General features: G+C 40.8%; 1 gene segment (V, D, J or C); it reads right to left on the bottom strand.

Annotated features, from left to right (window-relative positions):
- Nucleotides 1-5,603: 5,603 nt before the first annotated feature.
- LOC106980665 (T-cell receptor gamma chain C region C10.5-like) lies at nucleotides 5,604-27,229 on the bottom strand. The segment is given in 6 exon segments: nucleotides 5,604-6,206; nucleotides 8,480-8,527; nucleotides 17,328-17,453; nucleotides 18,964-19,293; nucleotides 26,931-27,065; nucleotides 27,217-27,229. Coding segments are annotated over 6 exon segments (795 nt in total).
- Nucleotides 27,230-27,741: the final 512 nt, after the last annotated feature.

The following is a 27,741-nucleotide window of genomic DNA, read 5'->3' as shown; positions in this document are numbered from 1 at the left end:
GAATAGATATTTTTAAAAATCTATAATACAGAAGCTTTATACCTGAAGTGAAATATTCACTAGAGGGCTTTAAGAGAATATTCAGCTTGGCAGATCAAACAATCTCAATACAAAGGAACTTCTTCGTCTTTATAAAAGGCATCTATGAAAACCCATAGCTGATGTCATACTTAATGTTGAAAGACTGATTGCTTTTCCCCAAAGACCGGGAACAATGCAGGGATGTCTGTTCTTGACGCTCCTATGCGGCGTGATACTAAAGGTTGTATAATAGTGAAACAAGAAGAAAAGTGACAATGAAAGTAAAGGCCCACATGAATTAGCTGTGAGTGTGGGCCGCAGCACTGAGACCGGCTTCAAATCCTAACTCCTCCTCTGACTTTTCCAGTGACCTTCCACAGTGCCTCATTGTTCATCTCTGATAGGGATAATGAGACTCCCACCTCATCGAGGGTTTGAGGAAGCCATACGACAATGCAATTGTTATATTTGACATGGCGCTCTGGCGGGGCAGGGAGAGGGTGACCGAGGCAGCAAATGGCTGCAGAAACCAAAGCAGGAAATGCTGAAGGGAAGGTGGAGAAGACAGGAAGTGGTGCAATGAATGAGATAAAGGAGGCAGAAATACAGAGGGTGGAAATGGCCTGGAGAAGGCAGGGATGTGAGGCCTAAGAAAGGGCCGAGTCCCCAGGGAGGCTCTGCTTTCTTCACAGGCAACAGCTCAGAGAGAGCTGCACCCTCAGACACGGGGACCCGGGAGGAAGGTCGGGCTAGGGGATGACGGGTAAGAAGAGGAGCAGACCCTTCCCCTCGTCTGCCTGTCTTCTGAGATGCACATGGCCGGTCACACGGGGTCTGTGTCCCCGGGTTACACGTACTTTACACTCTGTGTCTCCCCACTGCTCCCACATCAAGACCACATCTCGGTGATTTCTGTCTCCTACGTGCCTGCGCCGTGAGATGTCTGCTCAGCAGCGTTCTGACAGGAGAGGGAGGGAGGGCTGAGCTTTTGAATGATGGATGAAAACACAGACGATAATCACATTTTTGTTACCTGCTTCAGATTCAGGAGGAGAATAAAACTGATCATCAGAAAGACCTCCAGGAATGAGTGCCGCCCTCTCTGAAGCATCCTGAACTATCAGGAGTCCTGGAAAGGAAGAAATTCAGAGGCTGAGAGTGACGTCACGGTTCTGGTAGCTTCTCGGCGAGGTTAGGCACAATAAAATGGTGTCGTTGCTACGCTAAAAAAGAGAAAAACCCTTGCCAGAAAGAAAATCTTTCAAACAAAAAGTAAGTTTTGTTATTACGCTATGAACCAGTGCTGTGAGGGCACGTGGCAGCACACTTAAAAACCTGCCTGTGACTCAGGGGATTCTTTGATTCAGTATTTATGGCCTCTTTCCCTGGAGAACACTTTCCTCCCTGCAGAACACTTTCCTCCCTGCAGAAATCACCATAATCAAAACCAAAGCACAAAGCAAAACCACCTGGTAGGTCATACAAATGGCCTCCAGTATTCACTTCGTTAGGGAAATAGCAAATGTAAGGCACAATAAGTGGAGAGACTTGTATAAATGTGGAAAGCGTCAGTAAGATGGGGAAGAAAGATTTATTATTTAAAAAGGTCCCCCCAGAAAAGGGAATTGAACAAACACAGAAAAGGGGAGGAACTGATGTGGAAGCTCAGGACGGGCGCCCGCGAGCACAGGGAGCATCGGCGGCGAGTCTCGTCCGGAGCTGAGCGAACACGAGAGAAGCTGGAGGAAGCCGCGGCCGAATCGCAGGTGCAGGTGTGAGCTCACTGCCTGCTCGTGACCGTGAGCGTACCCGCTGCTCCACGTTTTCATCGACGCCAGGTCTGCCCTGTTAGTGCCTTTGAACGTGGTGGCATCACTCTTGCATTCAAGTGTCAGTCACATTAGCAGCACCAGTGACCCCCGGATGACATTCCCAGGGAAATGTGCCTGTCACTGGCGGTGGAGGGATTCATGCAGTGGCTGCAACCAGCGGCAGAAGGAGCAGCACAGAGGAGCAGTGGACAGACGGAGGGACAGACACGGATTGACGGGAATGCGATGCCGTTTATATAGATGTAAAGACACATTATTCACAAGCAATTCTCTGTAGATTTCACAAGTACATAGGACACCAGACATATCAGACAATTCTCACTTGTGCCTGAAGAAATGGGGATTTTACAAGAAGGAGCCGCTTACCTAAAACTCCCAAGCACACCGAGTACACAAGTGGAAAAAGAGGTCTCCTGCCTGGTATTTCTGGGCTCTTCCACTCACTAAACTGAGGCTTTCCTGTAAGAGAATTCACTTGCTGGGAATCCAGGGATTATAAAGTGTAGGACATACCTGCAATGGCCAGCAGGGGGTGCAAGAAGTCAGCGTAAGTAACAAGCAAAGTCCCACGGTTTTTAAGCAGGAAGCACAATATTGAGAAAAAGAGGGAAGTAGAACCACATCACATTTTGCATTCAAAGCAACAGCTCACTGAGGACAGAAATTAAGCCCCGAATCGCAAACATCCAAGAAGTTTACTTAGAGCACAGGCCATGAGACCCTGGCCGACTCGAAGTTCTGGCTGTGCTCTTTCTCAGCTAGGCAAGCTCAAATACACCTCTGTCTCATCCGCAGAATGGGATGAGTAATACCTACTTATGCTTGCAAGGAAGGAATGAATATGTGCAGTGTTTGACATTCAATAGGTTATTTGGTATTATTTAAGGGATCAACGTTTGCCGTTATGACCTCCAAACTATTGGTCATCACAAAAAGCAAACTACTACTAATTCAGCAGTGCTAGAAGAATCTCTACGACGTTCAGGAGTCCAGCACTGTCACCCGAATGACTGCTCTTCAAGAATAGCTTATGCTCTTTGCTTACTGGCATGTGAGAGAAATTCTCGAGTTCTGCAACTTCTTTGGAATTTCCTTTATGGCTGTTTACTTTTTAGAGCTTAAAAGAAACTATATGTACACATGGAATTCTACTTATATGCAGTGGATGCTGTGATGGGTTTTGGACTCTGTTAGACTTGGATTTGAGTCAAAGCTCCTTTACTGACTTACATGACTCTAAGCAGGTGAAATGTCTTCAGACTCTGCTGGAAGCCAAGCTATCCCAGCCTGAGTGGCAGGGCCCCAGCTGTGGACTCCCGCTTTAGGTAATTTGGCCTTAAAACTACCTGGGGTATTGTCTGTTGTGGAATTGCCCTCAGCAGGCCTCCTGGGAAAAGAACCATTAGGGAAGAAAATAAGGTTCCTCAAGAAATTGTGAGGCCTTACATTTAGCCCTTGCCATCCCCTATGGAGACTCCTCTACTTACAGGAAGGATAGCCTCATACATTTGCCAGCAAGAGGGCCTGTAAAGGAGAGACATATGGATTTGAAAGCCTCACTCCGGCAACTAAGGAGTGTATCTCTGGGCACAGTTGACTTCAACCCCTAGGCCCACCTGGCCCCCCGGAGGCATTCCAGATGATGACTGAACCTAGTGGGTTGAGGTACAGAATGGTTCATTGGCTCCTAGGTGCATTGTCTCTCTGAGAATGTATGGGGCATGGGTTTCTAAGGCTTTTTCGGCCCCTCCTGGCACCTCGGACCAAGGCAAACACATTGTTCTTCTGGCCTCATGTGGTTAGGAGGTCATGTCCCTGTAACTGTTCCACTTGAGGTGTTGAGAAATGGAGGGCCTTTCACGAGAACAGCAAAGTGAATGCTTTGTAGATTATAGATAAACGCAGATGCATAATGGAATAATGTAAGAAATTAATCAATAATCCAAGGGTATGCAGGAAAGTTAGGGGAAAATCGCCATGTTATTTCTTAAAGGTTGTTTACACATAGGAACATTTTCTAAATTACGTGATGTTAGAAAACCATAGATGACGTATGCTACAAGGAAATGGCTAGCATATAGAACGCCACATTTACTGCAATAAATCGGCCAGTTCAACACACTGCTGTTGTCTGTGTCCATTTTTATTTTAGTTTTAGTTTTTTATTTTAGTTTTGTTTTATTTTCACCAACGCCGTTCTTCCTTCGGGAACCCCTGGACCTGCTGGAGCAGGACTCTGGCACTCACCCACAGGATAAGAGTATGTTTGGCAGCAATCGTATGCGTGTGTGTAGATGGATTTTTCTTTCATTAGCTGTGACCTTTTGGAAGTGAGCAAAGTTGGCTGTGGTGTAACTGCCCCTATTTTATCATGCAGCACCCCAGCCACCGCTTGCACAGCCCCAACCAGTAGGGGCCGGTTTGACTTCAAGCCTTTTCCACGAATCAACCACATTTGACAGAGCACATAGACCAGAAAAACCCTGAGAAAACAAAACAGCAGCCCCTTCCTGCTCCCCACACTGTCCCCTGCACCACCACCCTCCCCCTCTCTGCACCTGCCAGTGCAGAGCAGAGCCCGCAGGGCTGCCCAGGTCGGGTTGGGGAAGGGAGGGGCTGAGGATTGGAAGCCACAGGGGGCACTGGCTAGGAGTGCCTGGCACTGAAATCAGCCCACACGGCTCTGGGTCATTTGCTAGTTTCCCCTTTGCCTCTGTGCTTTCCATATGCAGAAACAGTTCCAGATCAGTTCCAGATTTCTAGGTAGAGGCCCGGGTATTTGTCCTAAAGAGGTCTGATCAAAACCCGAGAATCAAGGTGTAGAAAATTAGATTTCCTCTTCCTTATATCTGATGGGTCTTGTGTTATTTCCCCTTGGGAACCTGTATTTGGATTCCAAAAGCAGCTGTTTCACAGAAACTGAAACTAATTGTAAATAAAAAAAAAATCCTTCCAATTTTAAATGAGGCATTGTTTTCATTCTAACATATACAAGTTTTTACTTTAGGTGCATTCATTACCGAAAATAGAAAAACATTTATTTTTTTACCCACCTACCACATTGAACATTTTGTTGTACATCCATGCTTGTAGAAATACACACACATATATAAATGAGTGTCATACTTAGTGTGTGTGTGTGTGTGTGTGTGTACGTGCGTGTGTTCTCTATTATTTCTAAAGTAGAGCTGCCTGCAGTAGATGCTGTTGAACTTCCCAAATAAAAACTCATCACATCCACACAACTCCAGGAAACGTGTCAGTGTAAGTCCATTTTACAAATGACAACATTACAGCACGGAGTGTTCAAATAGCTATAGACCCAAAATTTATATCCAAGCACTTGAGGTTCAGAGTCCAAGCACTTAACATCTCCACCACCCTACTTTTCCCGTGTTAGTGCAGCTGTCCTGGGGTTCCTATGACATCAGGAAACATGGCGTATGTGAGACACTGGTCTAGGTCTGACATACCCACCTGTCACGTGACATGTGATACTGTGGCCACCAGAGTGTCTTAAACCAAATGAGTCTGAATCTGCTAAGGAATAACCTGAGCCCTTCACTGACAGTGGCTCGCCCGGGGCTAGAGCCCCAAAGAAGGCATCACAAGGACTCTCTCAGGGAAATAGTTAGAAATGTGGAATTGGCCATGATTACAACCAATGCTGAATTTGAAGGCTCAGTTGTCATGCTGTTCCTTACCTTAGCCTCTCAGATTTCACCAAATGAAAGAACACAGAGATAAAAGTACACTTTTGATTATTTTTATTATGCCTGTTATGAACAACAGAACAAAACTCAGGTAGCAAAGATGGCAGCTTCCAGAAATGTAAAACAAAAGGCCTCCAGGCAGTTATCTGCATACAGAGCCCCAGGGGACGCTATGGAAGCTGCACGCCAAGTGTACTCAGAGGCGAGGGTGCTGGGTGGCTGACCAGCTGGTGGGCAAGAAGGAGAGAGCGGTGCTGAAGCCCCCGTGGGTGCCCCCCGGCCCCGCCCCTGACTCATGGCAGAGTCTGTTCTTGGTGCAGAGTAACATTTCCTGTTTGCCCAGGAGTTTGCAAACCCATTCTGCAATGATGACACATAGAAAAAGACAACGTGTGAACTGAAATGAACCACCCAGAAAGAAAGCCCCGCTAGACCCACAGCAGACACTTTTAGTGACAACAGTCAATGGAGAAACATGGACCCTGTGCCACCACGGGTCAGGAACTCTTCCCATTGTCACAGAGTGCCGCTCTCCCAAGCAGACAGATGGCGGTGATGACAGTGTAGACCATGCTCTTGATGAGGAGGAGGAGGTAGGTGCAGTAGGCAGAGGTGTTCACGAGCTGCAGCTGCAGGGGGTCTAAAGGAAGCCATCGGTTAGTTTCACCTGTGTTTTTGAAAGGCGAGGACTTACATGAGAGAGGGGTTGACAGCATACATTTCAGATGACCTGGGTTGAAGTGACCACCCAACACCACCACAACCCGACATTAAACATCTACACCCCCATCAGCACTACCACCACCACCAGGACAATTCAGAATCCAGCTTGCAGGTCAACTCAATCACCAACCTCTGAGATGTTGACTTAGAACATTCCCACATATTCAAAGGAAGAGTCACATTTTTAATGAGCGAATCCAATGGAAAAGATCATTGGTGATAAAGAGCTCTTAGCACTTCCTCACCTCGACTATGTCTCGAAGTAAGAATAATTGCCAATGTCCATTGACCACAAATTCACCACCACTTACTTGAGAGCTTCGCATGCAAAACTTTAATCTTATTTAATTGTCAATAACCTCTGAGATTATTATTTTCATTCCCATTTTAAAAATAAATTGAGGATATAGAAGTAATTGCCTAGTGTTCTATCATTAGTACCAGGAGCCAAATATCAAATCCAGGAACATGATGTTCAAGCACATATCCTCAGTTACTGTGTAATTCTGCATCACTTCACGTAATACCTATCCAAGATATCAAATGATTAAGTACAGATATAAAGCTGAATTGTTTATTTTGAAGGATCTCAGCCATTACATGTTGTGCATTCAGTGAGATTCCTAGCAATGGTACAAATCATGGAAATTTGGTGGTGTTCATGGCGGGGTGGGTGAGAGGTTTGTGTTAAGAGGGCATTACATAAAATGGAAGTAAGGGATTAATTCAATTTCTCTGCAACTTTAGGAGATCAAACTCGTTCCCTTTTCTCCCTGAGTATCTATCATTCTAGCTATTATGTTATAGGACTATAGTATTTCATATCCTTCGAAGTGTAACAGGAAATACATGATGTCAGAAATAATTAATGACAATAATGATGGACCAGGCTGGCTACTCAATGAACCACAAGGCCAAGGCTTTATCTCCACAAAGTCAGAACCCCAAAATTATTAGCACTTGGTGTGAAAGGGACCTCAAGGGGTGATGCGATCAAAACTCCTTGCCCTTGGTCAGGTAATATGTTATATAAGGTCCAGAGGCCCCTTGATATTGGACTCGGAGGGCAGATCAGCAAGACTATAGCCAACGCTCCATGTCATTTTCTTACTTTCCCACATATGTTGGAATAAAGGGCTAGAAACCAGTACTTACAATGTGTCCGTTAAATGAGATACCCAATGCTAGACATTCCACATATGTGCTCCTATGGCTTTGCTAACTCAGGCATTATTTATGTTATTCCTGGCTGGCTCAGCAAATGTAAGTAATGTGCCCATATTCATGCAACTAATAACGAAACAATTGGGGTGAAAATCCAGTCTGTGGCATCTCCAAAGGGTGCAGCCTGTCTCAAGGCCTTGGCTTTGGACTTAGAGGGAGAATAAAAATTGAGTTAGTATATGAACTCTGGATTCAGTTGTTCTGGGTTGCAGCTCCAGATCTCATTGTGTGGCATGGTGCAAGAGATTTCGTTAATTTTAGCTCATTGCCCTCAGGCGTAAAATGGGAATAAAATCTTCCATGGTGAGTATTAAGAATTAAACAAAAGGCACTCACAGTGCACGCAATGCCTTCTGAACGGGAACCTCTCAGTGTCAGTTCATTCATTAACTATGAGCAAGAACAAAGGCTTAAAAAAAACTCCAGAAGCAACTCGATATCATGTTTTCCATAGTCAGTAGAAACAAAGGCCACAGAAGTGAATGAAGTCCATTGCTGAAAGACTTCAGAGGCCCTTGCTGCACCCCTACTTTATGGTCCTTTCATTCCCAAACCTGCATTTACTGTGTGAAGATGATCCCCAGGAAATGATGGATTGACTTAAATTATCACTCAGTCTATTTTGGAAGATCCAACCATTGTGAGGTTTCTATCTGAAGTCAGGGAAGTTTAAAAGTTAACCTGAGGGGCGCCTGGGTGGCTCAGTCAGTTAAGCATCTGACTTCAGCTCAGGTCATGATCTCACGGTCCGTGAGTTCGAGCCCCGCATCGGGCTCTGGGCTGATGGCTCAGAGCCTGGAGCCTGCTTCCGATTCTGTGTCTCCCTCTCTCTCTGCCTCTCCCCCGTTCATGCTCTGTCTCTCTCTGTCTCAAAAATAAATAAACCTTAAAAAAAAAAAGTTAACCTGATTGTGAGGGAAAAAATGCTATAGCATAACATAAACGCAAGCATATAGACAAACTTACCATTTTCGTCTTTCAAAGAAGCTTCTGTAGAGTTAACAGCAGTGAGCTCTGCAAGAAATAATAGCAAATATTATTTGATTGTTCATATCCATTAATTGGCACGTGGCTGTGTTGTGGCTGGATGGATAGGTACATACGTACATACATACATAGATGACAGATAGAATTTGTCATCAGAGAAGAAAGAGTTATTATAAATATGAGCCCACAATTACAGAAAGGGTTGGTCTGATTCTACGTAGTTCAGTAGATCAATTCATACATTGTATTTCTGCACATGGAGATGTTGAAGTTCTTGAATGATGAATGGTTTTTTCTCACAACTAGCAGGTAATGTTTGAGACTGTCTTGTTTTCCTTCTGTGCTCATAGCTCTTAGCACAGAGTCTGCTGTGATGCAGGTGCTCTATAAATACTTGTTGGATGGAGAAATAACCAGAAGCAGTGGCTGTCGTACAGTCCTCGGCACCCACTGCTGACCTGAAGGGTTGCTACCAAAATAAATGCGTCCGACCCTAGGATCCACAGCAGAATCTTACATGTTGGAAGGAGTCTGTTCTAGGTAAATTTTCCATCAAGCAAAGAAATCAGTCCTACCTTTCAAGTCACGCACGCCCCACAATGCCCAACTCCCGCATATCATTTTGTGGAGTGGTTGTGCTTGTGGACATGTCAATAATCCTGATGAAAACCAGTTCCTATTGAGTGATTATTACTGTGCCAGACACTTATGCCAAAGGTTCATGTGCATTATCTCATCTGATCCCCCAGTGCCAGTGATGTGAACTGAATTTGGAGGACTCCATGTTACACACAAGGAAATAAGGTTTAGAGGGTTTAAATAACTTATGGAGAGTTGTGCCAGTGATGGGCAGAGCCAGCACTCAGGGATGGTTGTGGGGGGTTAGATGAGTTACAGCATGTGGGAAGTGCCTTGTAAAACAGTCCATAGAAATAGAACATAACTGCACCATTGTGGACTCTTAGACATCATCCCTTCCAGATATCTGAAAAGCTCAGCACCTCAGTGCAAAGATAGAATGACAGGTCAAGTCACATTGATAGCCATCTGAATATATAAAACGTGAGGTGACAGTTGTATTTCTCTATAGTGTTTTAAAAAAAAAAGCACGACATACATACAAAGACAAAATTCCTTAAAAAGATCATTGACAATTGCATGCAGAAAGAGAGGTGAAAGATAATTTTGGTTGATTCTTTTTCTGTTCTGGTGAGCGTAATCTTATTTTGGTGCACTATTTAAAAAATGGGTTTAGGGCATAAGTTTTTGGGTAAATCCCAAGAAGGAACATGTTAGTATAAACCTGTTAAATGTTAAAAGATCTTCAAGAGCTGACTTTAAAGTTCTTAAAGATCTCTTTCTTTCCCATACAGTGACTTTATATTGAAACTAATATAGCCTGTAAGTGTATCAACTAACTGCAATTAAAATAAAAACTTTAAAAAAGATCAATAAAAATCTCTTATCATCATGCATTGATCAACATAAAGTCATGTGGGTAACAATTTTCATAATAAAATTTGTGTGTGTCCTAGGTGCTCTTTCCTAATTGTGGTTGGTTAAAAACATGGACAAGATGAGTTTTATCTGCCTTTGGAATCACTCCATTGTTTTGTTCTTTCGTGTATATATATCATAAACACACACACACACACACACACACACACACACACACATAAAGCTTTTTTCAAAAACAACAACAACTAACCAAAAACTTCCAAGAAACAGCACTAGAAATCTGCTGCAGAATTACATTAACAGAAATGCCCCATTAGCTTTGTGGTCATGAGAAGATGCTGGGAAACATTCATTTCAGAAATAGGTGCCAAGTAAGACACGTCATAAAACAGGAACTTCTCCCTCATCATACACATCACCATGGAACTTACTATACCTTTTACTTTTCTCCAATCACTAGAGAAATCAAAACTTAAGAGGATACTTCAGCCCAATGGTTACATTAAATTTATGCTGTGCTCATTTGCTTCTTTTCTGTTTCTTAGCTACAGAGCTAAAAAATTAGGGCTGCCTGTGTGATCGTTTTAGTTAGTTATAAGGAAGGACATAAATAAATACAATAAGTATATGAAAAAATTCATCCGTGGGGCACCTGGGTGGCTCAGTCGGTTAAGTGTCTGACTTTGGCTCAGGTCAAGACCTCATGGTTGGTGGATTCGAGCCCCGCGTCGGGCTCTCTGCTGTCAGCATGGAGCCTGCTTCTGATCATCTGTCCCCCTCTCTCTCTGCACTCTCCGCCCCATCAAAATAAATAAATATACCTAAAAATGTTTAATAAAAAACAAAAAGTAAAAAAAATTAATTCATGTTATGCTTTCAAGATCAAGCGTTGTTACTGACATAATTTCATGTGCTCTCATCATAGTCCAGCTGAAAGCGAAGGTAATGTGTGGCCCTAATTTGATCATTGGACACACTAATAATCTGTGAAATCACAAAAATTCATTTGAGTAAATTTTAAAGATCTGATTGATCTATTCACGAATTGGGCAACATCTCATCTGGCAAGTAGAGAGGGGCTCCAAAGAGGCACAGAAATGGGGAGATTTTTAAAGATAGGGAATGAAAAAGGTTATTAGCAAAGAACATTATTATTGCAAGGTCACTCTCATAAGGGGAATGGAGAGGGTCATTCTGTTCTCTTTGTTTCTTTCTTTCTTTCTTTTTTTCTTCTGACATTCTAATCTTAGAGAGATCATTAGTTTGCAGGTTACCAGCTCTGAACTTGCATTTAAAGCTTTTGAGAGAACATAAGGCACCAGACAGCATATTGTGATTACAATAAACAGGATAATTCTTCATGTTTGGAGTGCAATTTGAAGCCATGCTTCCCAAGGCTCAAAGCAATGAAAATCACATAAGTAATAAAGACCTTGCGGAAGGAATCATTCATTTAGGCCAAGTGGCTTGCTCAGTGATCGAATGCCATTGACTTTTAACTTCCCCAGAAGTGTTAATCCGGGAATAGCAGGCAGTGTTGGCTACAGCACAGACCCAGCCTTGCTCAGCTAAGAGATCATCAAGGGCTATCTTATTTTCAAGAATTACTTTGGCCAGAGTCTAAGGATTTTTGTTGGGCAGCCATTGCTTTAGTAAGAGATTCTGCAACAATTTTCAGAATGAAACAGAAGGTCTTGATCACATCTCCCTTACATTGATCCCTGACCAGGGAAGTAAGGCCCAGCCAAAGGAGTGAATCCTGGTCGTGAAAACTTCCTGGGAGGTCCCTTCTAACTCAGGATGTAAATTGAGGGACGTCAACCAATGAGATGTCTTATTTAGCTTGAGAAAAGTTAAGACCAGTGTTAGATTTTCTCCCAGCCAGAAATAAAAGGCTGCTCTCAATTCCAGAGTTCACCCCCCTTGGCTGTGACCTGGGAGATACAGATGAGGGAGTTATCTTTCCAGGCCGTTCGTTGGAAAGAAAAGAAGGCAAAAAGGTTTCACATTTGGTTGAAGTGTGAGATCTTGATCCATTGTCTTGGGCAAAAACACCCTACCTGCATGTCAGCTACATCACTTTCTTTCAGTTTGACTCAGAGATGTCCAGTGTCTGTGTAAGACCCAGTGACAGGTGGAGACTTCTGTAGCTGTGTGATGTGCACCTGAGTGTTATAGCAGGAGCACTCGGTAAGGTCCCTCTTCTACTGGAGTTCAGTGGCTCTCTTACTCTGATGATGTGTCTAAAATACCTAATCATCAGGCTGTAAACTGTGACCGACAGGATCCTTTTAATTACGATTCAGGAAAGCTTCTGTAACCTGTTGATGACCGGCTTGAGCATAAGACATTGGAGACAGTAGCTGGTCTGACTAGCATGAGACACAAGGATCAGCAGAAGATTGTACACTGAGAGCTTTCCAAGAAGTGGACAAGGTTTTCCTGAAGGCGCCTATGATTTGCCTGGTGAAGTAGGAGACTTGGTCCCTGGAGCGCACAGAAGATGCGCCCCAAGGGGGATACCCATTTTCAACACTGTCTTTGCCCTAGTGAGGGCATCAGCCTCTCAGCAGGGAAAGGCTTTAACCCTTCCAGAAAATGTACAAACAGTAACAAGCGCATGTTAACAAGCCACAGTAAGTGGTAGCATGTAAAGTGAAGCTGCAGGTGTTCAAAGTGTCCCCAGGGAGGAGGTCTGAAGCTTCTGGAGACAAGAACAATTTTTCCAGGGTTACGGGCCTGACAGGTTAGACATTGACGGTAAACAGTTTTGTTTTATTATAGAAGTCTTTCAACTGATGTCTATTTATAATTTGAATAATCTTAAATGCCCTGATTCAGAAGCAGACTGGTGCCATGTTATAAGAACATCAGGATAGCAAACGTCTGGCAATGAGGGGCCATTTTTTTGTGGAACCAGAATGGACTTTAACTACATGTGCCACAATCTTACAAACACAACATAAAGAACATCTAGTATGAATTTTTATTTGACAATGCTTCCTGGTAATTTAGCTTATCAAATATACCCAATTAGTTTAGCAAATCCTTTGGGATGTTCCCAGTTAATGAGACTAAGAAGACCAAAACTCCAAAGAAAAGAAACAGACCCACAAAACCCTTTGTCCTTTTGACATAAAGAAAAGCAAATCTAATGCTGCACCTGCTTATTTTTGATTTGAAAATTCTTCATTCCAATTTTAGTCCTGACCACACATAACTTTCCTTTCCAAACATCCCCCCTTTCTTTCTTCTTTTCTTTTCTTTTCTTTTTTCTTTTCTTTCCTTTTCTTTCCTTTCCCTTTCTTTCCTTTCTTTTCCTTTCCTTTTTTTTCTTCCTTCTTTCTTTCCTTCCTTCCTTCCTTCCTTCCTTCCTTCCTTCCTTCCTTTCTTTTTTTCTTTCTTTTTGAGAGAGAGAGAATGAGCAGGAGATAGGCAGAGAGAGAGAGAGAGAGAGAATCTCAAGAAGGCAGCACACCCAGCACAGAGCCAGTTGCCATGCCTGACATGGGGCTCAATCCCAAGACCGTGAGATCGTGACCTGGGTCAAAATCAAGAGTCAGATGCTTAACCAACTGAGCCACCCAGGCGCTCCCAATCATCCCATTTTTACAAATCTTTACAAGTTTCTCTTTTAAATTCAGAATTTGTCCTGAGTTTACCCTCTTTAGATGACCGGCCTTGCCTTAGGACAAAGTCCTTTTTTATACCTCAAAAAATACATTTCCCTTCCTCATACATTTTCTTACTAAAAACACACATTTTACTTTCCTTGCATTCAGAGTTGTTTCTGTTATTATTTTCAGTGGTCTTAATTACATTTATTAAAATTCTGAACTCTTACAAACTTTCATTTTTAATGAAAGCTAATATGTAAGCAATTGTGAACTGTTAACCAGCATTCTTAGATTGGCAAATTAATGTACACATTTCAAAAGTTCTAGAAATGTGTATTTCTTCATAAAACAGTCTTCCAGTAAAGCACAAAATACATTTACTAATAGGTCCATGTATATTTTCAGTTTCTCTGCAATAAGGAAACCAAAAGTTGGTAAACCTATGTTCATTAACTAATAATTTAGCATTTTCTCTTACTTGGAAATGATCTAGATAAGATCTAGATATTTAATGAATGTAATTTACTTTTACACTTGAGCCAACACTGTAAAATTTGAAGGATTTAGTTTACCAAAAAGATTTGGGAAACTATTTAAAAATATATTTAACATTTTTCATTTTTAAAATGAAATACATATTTTTAAAATATCTATTCAATGTACTGGTTCTTAGCACTTTTGCTGAAATTACCCATAAAAACTTTATGAGACAACGAAGTCTGTCATTCTCTCAACCTATTTTCTTTAATATTTTGTAAGAGATCAACTCTACTTATGTAAACCAAGGCACATGAAATAATTTAATTTTAGTGCTGCTAATTCTGAAGACATGTCTATTTTACTTAAACCAACAACTGGATATTTGTCCAGATCATATGAAGTTCAAACGCATTTGGGTTAGTTTTTATCTTTCTGAGACACCATCCGGAGAGGAAAAGATCTCACATTGATGACGTATATTTATGGACACACAGATCACTGCAAAGACCTTAGAGTCACTGGCGTTTATGGAGAAAATGTTAAGATTTGTATTTGTCTCTGGAATTTTTTGTAATGTTTATTTTTTTATTTGGAGAGAGAGCAGAGAAGGCACAGAGAGAGAGGGGGAGACTGAGAATCCCAAACAAGGTCCGTGCAGTCAGCACGGAGCCGGATGCAGAGTTCCATCCCAAGAACCATGACATGACCTGAGCCAAAATCAAGAGTCTGACACTTAACTGACTGAACCACCCAGGTGCCTCCCTGGAATTACGAAGGACACTGAGCCAGGGTTTAGGCACAAGAACCCTTTAGCAGTTTGTATTTTTTTTAAAGGCCTCTTTCCCTTAGTTTCCCTCAGTCCCAAGAATTTGTGGGCTGTGTTTACTTTTCTTGTTTTTTATTTTTTATTTTTTAATTTTTTTTTCAATGTTTATTTATTTTGGGGACAGAGAGAGACAGAGCATGAACGGGGGAGGGGCAGAGAGAGAGGGAGACACAGAATCGGAAACAGGCTCCAGGCTCTGAGCCATCCGCCCAGAGCCTGACGCGGGGCTCGAACTCACGGACCGCGAGATCGTGACCTGGCTGAAGTCGGACGCTTAACCGACTGCGCCACCCAGGCGCCCCAGTGGGCTGTGTTTACTTTTCAAAGATGCGACAAGATAGATCACTTTGAGGACAGAGGAAGAATGCAGGTTCCTCCAAGAAGGACTTTGCTTTCCTAAAGTCAATCATCTATAAGCCTTTTTCTGGAACTAGGAGAAGTTTGGGGGTGGGTGAAGGGACAGGGGAGCTCTGAATTCAGCTGCGTTTCTAGTTCTGTTCACATTTGTCAGGACAGCTGCTCTCAATGTCTCAAAACTTGGATTTTCGTGAAATGACAACATAGTTTGATCCAACCTATCCAAGCACATGAGCCTCAATTTGCTTCCTTCCCTCTGGGTGCACAGTTTTAAGTATTTCTGGCAGACGGAATAACCCCCCTTGGGTGTAAGGTGAATATTATCTAAGGATATTGCCCTCCCCAGATCCAGGATCACCGACAGTGACAGCCAGAGGAAGGGAACCCACGGCCGCACGTCCCAGGCAGGCAGAGAGCTAAGAGCAGTGAGGCAGGATGATACCAGCAAGGAGGCAACGGCTGTCTCTGGGAGAGGAAGGATCCATAAGCAGTGGGTGTGGATTTGGAAAGGGTGGGACAACAGGAAATTTTGTTAGCCTCTCCGGACCAGGCATGTGGGCAGAGATTCAGAAGAACTGATTCTGCTAAGACTTCCCACCCTTTCCTGGTTCTGCCAGTTTTCCCAGGACCCTTCAGCAGACCTTGGTATTTATCAGAATTTCCACTTGGCTCTTTAAGGGAATTAATGTAACAGTGTGTCAGAAAGTCACCCAGTTCCTCAACTCTGGGAGGGCCTCATTTGGGGACCCTCCTCTGAAGGTAGATACGGGGGTGTCCGTAAGGCCATTAATATGACTGAGTAGTCTTTTCAGAGAGGAAAGCCAATTCGCACTTGAATGACTGCTCAAAGGAGCAAAGAGCAGAGGAGGAATTAGGTCAGTCTGACAGCTTTTTGTTTTAGTACCTCTTCTGTCTTTAATTTCTCATTAGCCTTTTCCAAAGAATGTTTCTTGGAAACCACCTTTTAAATCTTTTAGAGGCTTCTGCTTGCTCATTAACAGAAGTGTCCTACTTTATTTCATTTGAGAAATTTTGCTTTTAAATGTAGTTCTTACATGATCTTATCCCTAATTGGAAAATTCCCCGCTATTGTATTTCTAGACTGTAATTGCCCTGAGGGCTGGCAGCAGATCCATAGGACCCTAGCCTTGAATGGAGTTAACCCACACTTCAGTCCGGCCATATGTCTGCACAAGTGAGGTGTAGCTACATTTCTGTCTGGCTTTGTTTTGGGGTCTCCAGCTTATGGTTATCAAGCTAGTTCCTCAGGACACAAGGCAAGCTTAGTAAGATTTTGCCATTTTTGCTAGACATCTGTAACTTCTGGGACTACAGTTTTTAGACATAAAATAAGCGGGTATACAGGAAGGTGCTTGCACTTGACCCTTTAGCATGTAAGGATCCCAATAGCTAAGACTTTGGGCTTCTCGGAGCAGAACTAATACCCAAAAGTGATGTGTCCTGGAATTGGAGATTCCATGTGTTTTAAAGTATAGCTCTTTGCACAGAAATTTTCTTGAGGTGGATGGGTGAACTGGTGCCAGTCCAATCTATTCCCTGACCAAGTTATACTATCAAGGGCATGTTCTTGAGGTGGTGAGCATTCTAATAGTCTTTAATTGCCTCACAGTCTTTTTTTGTCTAACAGTCCTTATTGTGCCCATCAATTTTGTGGGTTTTTCAGTCTCTGATCCCTGTTAGCAGTAGCCTTTATCTATAAGAAGCAAGAAAAATAATTATGTGTACCTTAGCGTATGCACAGTAACCAAGGGATGTCACTGGCTTCTGGCCACAAGAAGACTCTTTGTACACCATCAATAATTCTCCTGGAAACTTGCGGAAGTTTCCATCCAAGAAACTGTGGTCAGAAAGTTTGGGGCCTTGGCTCTGGACAGATCCTACCTGCCAGTTCACTTGGGCTCTAGGCAAACATGCCAGTTCAAGTGGGGTCCAGACAAAAAGGCCAGCTCAACTGGGCTCTGACAGTAACCCTCTGCCAGCCCAAGCTGACCCACATTGTAAAGGAAAGCCAATTAGATCAGGAGTCTGAATGCAAAGAGATTGAATCTCAGAACCAACAGGAACTCACCTACAGCCCTTGAAAATGATGAGGAGGACAGTGAACTCAAGGGGCTCACAGTTACCTCCCCTGGCTGTCTCCTTGTCTCTGATCGCCCCTGGAAGTCCATTTCAGATCCCATCACCGACACCAAATCTGTTAAATAACAAAAATTCAACCAAGTAAATGTTAAAGAGCTAATGGCTGTATTAATCAATTTATGAATCAGGCAGCATCTGATCTAGCAAGTAGAGGGGAGCTCCAAAGGACCACAGGGAATAAAAGATTTTAACAATAGCGCAGGGAGTGCAGAAAAGGAAAATATTAGCAAGGAATCCATTTTTCTAGGCAATGTAACTCTCCTAAGGGGGAAAGGGGTCAACTGGGAACCTTCATAGTGCTGACCAGGAAATTCCCATATTCACTGATTAAATGTTACTGCTCTGGGGGTTGAGATTGCACTTGGGTTAGGTATGTAGTCTTGTCTTAGTGATTTGGGGCCTTAGGTTAAGTGTTACCATTTGGGGTCTGTGGTTTTCTTTTCAACAGACCCAAGAAGATGAAGACTGACTTCAGAAATTGAGACTTGTATACAGAAAGCTCTTCACATGTCCTGTTATGTGCTTGTTCCCCACTGCTGAAAAAGTGCCTGCCTAACCACAGGGAAAGCACAAACTGGTTCCTTTCTGGGGCTCTGGTCTGTCATGTCCATGCTCAGGACTTGACTTCTGAGTCTACAGAGTTACTGGATCACAGCTGGGCCAGAGCACATTCAGCTCTGCCCACACTGTCTAAATATGTCCAGCTTCTGGAAAATGGGACTCCTTTGAGATACCATGACTGGATCACGAGTGACCCTGGATATTCACTTTAATGTAGTGGTCCTCCTGGGGACAGTGGTCCATCCCGCCTCCCTCCCAGGCCTGGCGCACGCTCGGACGGCGGGAACTGTTTGCTGGGCAGCATTTCCCAGTGGTAGAAATACATCCATTGTGGACAATGGGAGAATGTTTGTACGCGTTAGCTTCACCCAATCTTACTTTCCAAGTTTCACCTAATGGTGGGATATAAAATTCAAATCTAAAAATCCCAAGACCATACTAAAACCTCAGCAGCCAAATTACTATTATTTGTTGAGCTGCGATCTGGCTTTGTCAAATGAGCAGCATTTTGTCACCTATAACTCACGTTTCTGGGTTATACTTTGAGTAGATCAGATTGAAGTGAGAGGGACTTTGACTACTGAGTAGGACGTTCCTGAAAGATGTATAATTGTTCTTATTTACTTATCAAGTAAGATTATCTAAAGTGGACTTTCCTTTTGAGTATTTATGGTGGGCAATGTTGTTAGGTGGTTTCATGTGTACTGTTTCATTTAATCCATAGAGTGATCCTCAGAAACATCATTATGACCTTCATATTTCAGATGATGAAAGTGAGGCAAGAAAGGCTAAGTGAATTTTTCTTTTTCTTTGTATGTTCCAAAGCCCATACTATTTTAATTCTATGGGGTAATAGTGAAATATTTGTGCCTCCGTTAAAGGCAACACTATTAAAGAAACATTTCTTTTTGTTTATTTCCCATTAAGACTTGACAGAAAAGGTGGGCTATTCTCATTTTAAAAAGGGGGTTCTGGAGGTTATATTCATGTTTATATGTACGTACCTTTGTCTATTGAAGGAAAAAGAATCTCTTGATCAACCCCTCCTTTATTACTATCATGTTTGACAACACATTTGTGTTCTTTACCCATTGACTCTTCACTCACGGTCAGCCAGGTGTATGTCATATATGTGTCCTTAGTTTTCATGGTGTTTCCCTGCTGGGATTCCAGGATTGTTTTGCCATTCTTTTCTTTCCAATATATCTCGATAACACCAGGGAAAAAATCCTCAAGAAGACAAAGATATGTTCCAGTCTTATGGAGTTTTCTTTCAGCAATTGAAGGAAGGAAAATTGTAGGCTTTGGGGAAATGTTCTCAACAGGACGTTCATCTGTGGAGGAAAATGGAATAGCAATGAAAACTATTATTAGAGAAATGCAAACATTGCGTGGTTTGGAAGCAGCCCTGAACGGAGTATAAGGAAAGGAAAGTTGCCATAGGATTAGTGCTTACCAGGGCTTTTCATCCACAATGGGTTATGAGGTACTTATTTTCTTACTTTCCATGGGAAAAGAGGTTCAAGCAGTCATGTAACTTGCCCAAAGTCGTAACTACTAAGTGGCATAGCCTGGTTTAAAACTTGGAATTTTTTAAAAACAATACACTGTCATTTGTTTGAATGAGAATCCATTTTCGTGCATACTTCACAATCTATCAAGTTGAACTTTTAGCTTCAAATCAGATCCCATACCCGCTTCTGATACTGAAGTTCTTCTCCTTGATTTCTGATTTTGTAGATCATCTTGCTCTTACGTTTGAACCAATCCAAGATTTTGAGTAGGACAATGTTTAAAGCTGCACTACCAAATTATTTACAGTGCCTTGAATTTAGAAACAATGTGGCACTATTCCCAAAACTTCTATTAAATAATTATTATTTTCAGAAATGGTCTTATACTAACCTTATCAAGTAATGTGATGGTCTCAATTTTGTTTTGCTTTAGAAAATGTTCACTAAAGGCACATTTTATATTGGAATTTCATTAGAAGTTGACACATGACTAAAAAGACACCATACTTCAATGCTTAGCATCTACCCCAAATTTGGATCTGTCCTACAAACCTGCTGAACTTGTCATACCCACAATTTTCTTTGATTTCACCTGCTGAATACAGTTATATGTGACTGGTGTAATGTTAACAGATTATGGTTCCAGAGTTTCCTGCAGACATGATGTCAAAACATATAACAAAACATCATAGTTCTCAAGGGCATATCTAGCCCATCTCCCACCCACCTCCCTCCATCAACTTGCATTTTGTTCTCTATCATTGAGTCTTTTGTGGTTTGTTTCCCTCTTTCTCTACCCCCTTCCCATATGTTCATCTGTTTTGTTTCTTAAATTCCACATATGCATGAAATCATATGGTATTTGTCTTCCTCTGATTGACTTATTTTGCTTAGCAGAATATATTCTAGTTCCATCCACTTCATTGCAAATGGAAAGATTTCATTGTTTTTGATGGCTGAGTGATATTTGATTATATATATATATATATATATATATATATATATACACGAATGATATTTAAGAATATTTAGAAAAAATTATATTATTCCTATATATATATATATATATATATATATATATATATACCACATCTTTATTTTTCATCAGCCAATGGACTTTTGGGCTCTCTCCATAGTTTAAAAGCTATTGTCAGTAATGATGCTATAAACATTGGGGTGCATGTGCCCCTTTGAATCTAAAAAAGATTAATTTCTAAATGTACATGATATTGTCATGATTTTCGCCTTCAGTCAGTACATTAAAGATTCCAGTTTTCATAATAGGAATTTTGGGCTCTTTAGGAATACTTCTGATAACCATAGTTAAGAAAATTTCTGGATGGTAAGACATGACGCTTACCTCCTTTCCCTTTTCCTGAGCTAGATTCTTGAAGTTTCATTCTTTTCAGGATAGAAGGAATCTTGAACTTCCATAACGTTATCAATGTGATAGTTAATTGAGCCTTAAATAGTGTACTTGATTATATATGGTTAGTGCTCATATTTTCCATAATTGTATGACATGTCTTTTCTTTCAACATTCTTTTTTAAACTTACTAACAGTGTTTTTTGTGGCCAAAATCATTGTCATGATGCATAAAATAGAAACTAGTTTGCACACTAAATAAACTTGTCCAATACATTTACATACATTCATAATCAAAAGAGTTCAGGTGAGTTGCCTATGTTGTATGTATTTTGTGAAGATGAAGCTATACGAATTCTATATAAATTTACCAAATACCCACCACATATCAGTGTGTTATTTCAAACCTTTATATTAATATTGATTCAAACTTTCTCTATTTTAGTCTTCTCATTATTCTTTTATTAAATAATTATACATATTTCATAGGCAAATATGAATTTCAAATTGATGACATTTCTAAGTATTTAAAAGTACAAACTGTAGAGAGAGCCAAAGCATAAGAGACTCTTAAAAACTGAGAACAAACTGTGGGTTGATGGGGGGTGGGAGGGAGGGGAGGGTAGGTGATGGGTATTGAGGAGGTCACCTTTTGGGATGAGCACTGGGTGTTGTATGGAGACCAATTTGACAATAAATTTCATATATTGGAAAAAAGAAGTACATACTGTAACTCTATTTCTCAGTACATTTTAATTATTTTTTTTAATTTAATAGTTTTTTAATTTTTTAATGTAATAGTTTTTATTTTTTTAAATTTTTTTTAAATTTTAATTTTTTAATTTAATAGTTTTCAATCTTTAATTGTTTTTCTAATAAAAACAAGCATGAGGCCCACACTTGTTTGTGTTAGAGATGATACCAATTAAGGTAAAGGGTAAATTTAATGTATATAGAACAACTACAAAAATACAAAAAAAATACGTCTTAATTTCATTTTTGTTGCTAAAAGAGGAAAAAGTCCACTAAAAAGACACAAACACCTCTAAATTCAAGTCTTTCATGTATTGGTGGACGCTAAGCTAAATTTCCATTGGAGCAATAAAATGTACAGCTGGGGCCCCTGGCAAATTTCTTCTCTGTCAGGATGATTGGCTACAGACCATCCTCCATACTGGATACAATTCTCCCTTTAGGTTCAAAATGGGGCAACCTCTATCTCGTACCTATTGGCACAGTCTCACAGACAATGTGCCAAATATTTTACTCACAGTCTCATTTAATTCTGGTCTACCCCTTCTAAATACATATTGTTATCCCATCTTATGGCTTAGGAAACTGAGGCCAGAAGATAGTCACCCAAGTTCACATATGCAGTAAGTGGTGGAAACAGACCTCTAGGTCAGCCAGAGTCCAAAGCCCAAGCTCTCCGACAGCGACATTTCACCATCAGAAAAGGAAATGTGTCAACTCACAAAACTTACCTAACATGATCAACTTCATTCTTTTAAAAAAAATTTTTTTTTCAACGTTTATTTATTTTTGGGACAGAGAGAGACAGAGCATGAACGGGGGAGGGGCAGAGAGAGGGAGACACAGAATCGGAAACAGGCTCCAGGCTCTGAGCCATCAGCCCAGAGCCTGACGCGGGGCTCGAACTCACGGACAGCGAGATCGTGACCTGGTTGAAGTCGAACACTTAACCGACTGCGCCACCCAGGCGCCCCATGATCAACTTCATTCTTGGGCCAAATGGGCTTTCATGACAATTACACATGTTGTATGTGAGCATTTTATTATAGTCCACATGGACACAAAGTCAGACGCTATTACAGTATTTGCACAATGTTGTCTATGCTGACCTTTACCATAAGAATTGATATTAAAATCTCTCCTAAGATTTCCACATCTAAGCCCCATCCCAATCCTCTTTTTTCTAAACATTCTTAAATATTATTCCAATTTGATTGTTTCTTGCCTTCTTTCTTTTATCTTGAAAAAATTGCCATCTTCTGTTACTTACCTATGAAAACAAATGTTCCATCACTAAAAAGTTTTACAAAATAATTCCATAGGGGTACCTGGTAGCTCAGTTAGTTAAGCGTCGGACTCTTGATTTCGATTCAGGTCATGGGGTTAAGCCCCACGTCGGGCTTTGCCCTGACAGTGCAGAGCCTGCTTGGGATTCTCATTCTCCCTTGCTCTCTATCCCTTCCCCACTCTCTCTCAAAATAAATAAATAAACCTTAAAAATAGAATAAAATAATAAAATAATATAATAAAATAAATAAAATAATAAAATAAAATAATAAAATAATAAAATAATTTCACAGTGATTCCACCCATATCAAATCTTTAGTGGATTTATCTTCTCTGAGTTCTTTGAATTCAGTGAACTATGATGGCCTCCACTTGAAGAGACCAGGATTCAGATTCTGATTCATTTGGGGTTTTTTATTTGTTTGTTTAATGTTTATTTATTTTTGAGAAAGAGAGAGAGAAAGAGAGCCCATGAACAGGGGAGGGGCAGAGAAAGAGGGAGACAGAGGATCTGAAGCTGGCTCCAAGTTGACAGTAGAGAGTCCGATTGGGGCTTGAACTCACAAACAACGAAATCATGACCTGAGCCAAGTTAGATGCTTACCTGACTGGACCACCCAGGTGCCCCCTGATTCATTTTGGTTATAACAAGTTCTGTGGATGAACAAATCAAGTAAATTAAAATCTTTGCTACTTTGTTTATTTTAAAATGATGATGTTAGTGTGGATCAATTCAACACTCCACCAGGTGCTGAAGCGAGTCGAATATGAAACAAGATCTGGAAAGCTATATGATCAAACCTGCTATGGCACGGGGAGATTATAATTGCTACCATTATTAATAACAATTGTTTGTGTTGATTGTGTGCTCCAACACATTTTAATCTCATGGGACCAAACCTTCCCTTACTAATGGGAAGACAATATTTGGGGATGCCAATTAGATCTATGCCAATGAAACATGGAGACTCATTCCTTCATTTGCACCCCAGGTTGCTCTGCTATGTCTGGAATTCACTAAGTCATCACCACTGGAAATGTAACTTTGACACACCAGTTAATAGGCAATCACTTGTCTTGTCCACTGCATTTCCAGTGTTCAAAAAGTCAAAGGGAACATTGGCTAAAGCCTAGTAATATGGGGTCAGTTCATGGAAATGCTTCACCTGTGTGGTCCAAAGCAAATGACTCTTTTCCCACCACTGGCATAATCTATGTGCATTCCAAGCTTTCACCAGAAATTTCTACCTCAAACTGACTTCCTTCCAGATCATGCCCAAAGTTTGGCTTGAATCTCCACACTGGGCCTTCATGGCCAAATGACCAGATCAATGGCTGGTTGCCCGGTCCTCCAAACCTCCTATTGTCACGTTAGATCCCTAGGCTGTCACCTGCCTATGTCTGCTGAAGGTCACCATCTGTGAATGACATTAAATGTCATGGCGCCCACAGTAATGATGCAGTTGTAGCATCTAATGCATTTGTTTGAAGACCATTTCTTCCATTTTATAAAATGGATATGGAAAGCAATGCCCACTATTTCACTTCATATTCCCCCTAAAGGACTCATGCACTGAAGTACTTTTCTCATTTTGTGGTGGAAAGACACAACATATTTGAGAGTTTGTGGTGCCTCATTTTACCAGTTAATAAAAAGTATGTACTCCATCACATTTTTCTCCTACCTTTGAACATAAAAGTTTACCCTGTGTTTCTTGCTAGATAACCATGGACCATTTTTCCTCTGTTTTCTTTAGTGCTTTTGATCTTTTATTTTTATTTCATGGCCTAACTATATTTTATTTTAGGTCTTCTCAAATAGATTCTGGAAATAAGCAGTGTAAGTATATGAGAAACAGTTTGTGCATTAGAGCTTGATTTTCCTTCTGCCCCAGAGCTTGATAGTTTAGGATGGTCTACCCGAAGGTGACATGAAAAATGGGAGAAGATGTTTGCTAATCCCACTCCGTGATAGAGACACAAAACACGTGATATTCAAACACACTGAGACTCCACAGAATAAGGTGAATCTTCCATTCCCAACATCATCCCTCACAAAACAGGGGTTGCCTTATGTTTCAGTCTGGGGCAACCTCTCATATTAAAAGAGCTTCTTCCAATATTCTACTTTGATGAAACAGTACTACTTGGCAAGATATCAGCCTGAAATAAACTCAATTTCTGCTAGTTTTAGAGATAACACTGGTAAAAGACAATAAAGAAGTTTACTATTAGGTTTGGTAAATAGTACTTGGAACTAAAGTCTCTATACTTTATGCTTACATTGCATAAATATATGACTGCATAAATGAAATAAGTAGTTTTCTTTTATTTCATAAATAGGCAATTGTCTCTTCCAATAAAATATCCAGTGACATCATCATAAGGAGATCCCAAAACAGACACTCCAATCCTGTGATGACTCAGAAATTTGCTCTGGAGTAGATGCATGTGGAGGCCCTGAACAAAATTTTGGATGAAATGTGAGGGCACAAAAAAACAGATCTCTCAACTCATATTATAAAAAAAGATATACTTTTTAATTTGTGGGTATAACCCAATAAAGGTATAAAATATTATAAATGAATATTTCATTTTGCATCTATGTCATTATAAGTTTGTATGATCGAGTTGCAAATCCCCCCCTCTTTTTACATCCAGGTATTTGTACTGAAAAATTAAAGATCATCTTATACTCAGGTTGGCAATATTTGAAGTAATGCTTATTACATTCTAATCATTTTTACAATGATTTGAACGGTGAGTCTTAGAAATTAAAAGTATTCTGGAAATCTGACCATTTGTTTTAAGTGTCCTATAGACTAGATTGTAACTAATACATTTTTTTCTGTACTCCTGATTCTATGCAGAACTGCAGTGGGTGGTAACTGGAATTCTGAAGAATTGGCTTTTTTCTTATTACTGACCATGTCCCAACCTATACGGAGCTAATTCCATATTTAATTTCATTTAGTTCTAACCACATCCACTTGAAATAGTTGTTACGTTGACAGAACGAATGAATGGAAATATAGCAAATGTTAACAGTAATAAGTGTTGCTATGAGATTTCAATTTTTTCTTTATTTTTTCTTTTCCAATTTTTTTCATTTTAGACATGTATTCTTTTTATAATTTTAAGAAAGCAATGACCAGTGAAACAAAATTTATTGGTTGAAGGATAATTATACACAACATGACAGATTCAGATTCAAAGTTCACATTTTTGTCTGCACCACTTTCTCCTAAAAACATATTTTTAGGACCTCATGAATTATAACTGTGTCACTATTTTTTAATTGGATTGATGCAATTACACCGAGTAGATAGTCAGTTGGAAAAAAGAGGACCGGAAATTTCTTTTTCAGTTTATGAATTTATTTGTGCCTGTGATCAAAACCACTAAGGAAACCATAATATATCATTTTTTCTTCATTTTTCCAATGCTTTTACCAGCATTGTGAAAATTCTTTGAAAACTTTTTTGACTAGATGCTGCAGGCTCAAAAAATCCCTGTGAGATGTTCTCCCTCATCCAGGAAAAAAATTCCTCTCTAAGGCTAATGAAGAATGAATACATTTACTAGCCTGAATTTAGAAAGAAACAAACCCAGCGTATGACATTCCTGATTATGTCTGCACAGGTAAATGTGTTGGTACCGGATAAGAATCACCTTCCGACAAAATGACAAGTTTATCAAGTTTTTGCTCATTCTTTCCTACTGGTTATTTTGGAATCAAATAAGCAATACAAATATCTTTACACATATTCAGCACAGAAATCCCACAGGGACCTAACATCCCCACCCCTCAGGGACCCCCAGTTGCTCTAGCAAGTTAGCTCCTTGTCAATGTCGCCCACGCAAGCTCAGGCGGCAACTACCCCCAAGGACTGGGACACAGTCACCTACCTCTCCAAGGATCCTGCTGCCATTTGTGACCAAACTGGGGGTGAATCCGAGAATGCTGAGCTGGCACCAGAACCTAGCCTGCTGCCCCTGCATCACCCGCCTCCCCTCCCTACGTTATACGGAAGAATGAAAGAATATTTACCTGTAATCCAGATCTCAGGTTTGGGAGGAGGATTTTTTTTTTTGTAGATCCCCCATCCATAATAGCCCACTGTCTGAAAACCTTTTACAGAAATCTCCCTTTGTGCCTCTTTTAAAATCTCGCCTATATTTTTTACTATTTAAACACATAAAAATTGGTCCTGCTAATATTAACAAAGATGAATCACAAGCAAAATCACATTAGATATGAACCCAGCAAGAATGGATGGACTGACCCCTCTCTGTCTTTCCATCATATTCATCCACCACAGAGAATATGGTTTTACCTTTTCTCAACATTTTGCTGAGTCTTCTAAATCTCTTTTCATAAGGTTTTCATGTATCAGATCAGCTCTTTTCCTAGAGTGTAATTTACAGGTACTACCTCTATAATTTTCAAAGAGGAACAAAAATAGAAATAATATATTTGAATATATAATGAATGAATGTTCAATTTTTTAACACGGTTTTCTTGCTTGTTTGTTTCTATGTATTGAGGGGTAGGGACCTGGTTTGACTGTAAAGCAGTTCTTTCCAGAATCCCATTCCCACGATAGTAGCCAGATGAACTGTTACAGAGTCTGAAATCTTAATTATGGTCACTTAACTAATTTGTTGTTGAAAGACTGTTCCTTTGAACTTGAAATTACCCTAAGAGTTTCCAGGGCACTGATGTAAAGTCCTGAGCTGCTCATCAGAGGATCCTGTCTGGTCTGGTCTTTCTGCCGCTGTCCCGGCCTGAGCGGAAAGACAGCTGTGGGTCATGCAGCCGAGTCCTGCATGTAGGCCACCTGCTCCAGCTGTCCTGCCCG

Source organism: Acinonyx jubatus, chromosome A2 (assembly GCF_027475565.1).
Source record: "Acinonyx jubatus isolate Ajub_Pintada_27869175 chromosome A2, VMU_Ajub_asm_v1.0, whole genome shotgun sequence".
Taxonomy (NCBI): Eukaryota; Metazoa; Chordata; class Mammalia; order Carnivora; family Felidae; genus Acinonyx; species Acinonyx jubatus.
This window is presented reverse-complemented; position numbering and strand designations above follow the sequence as displayed.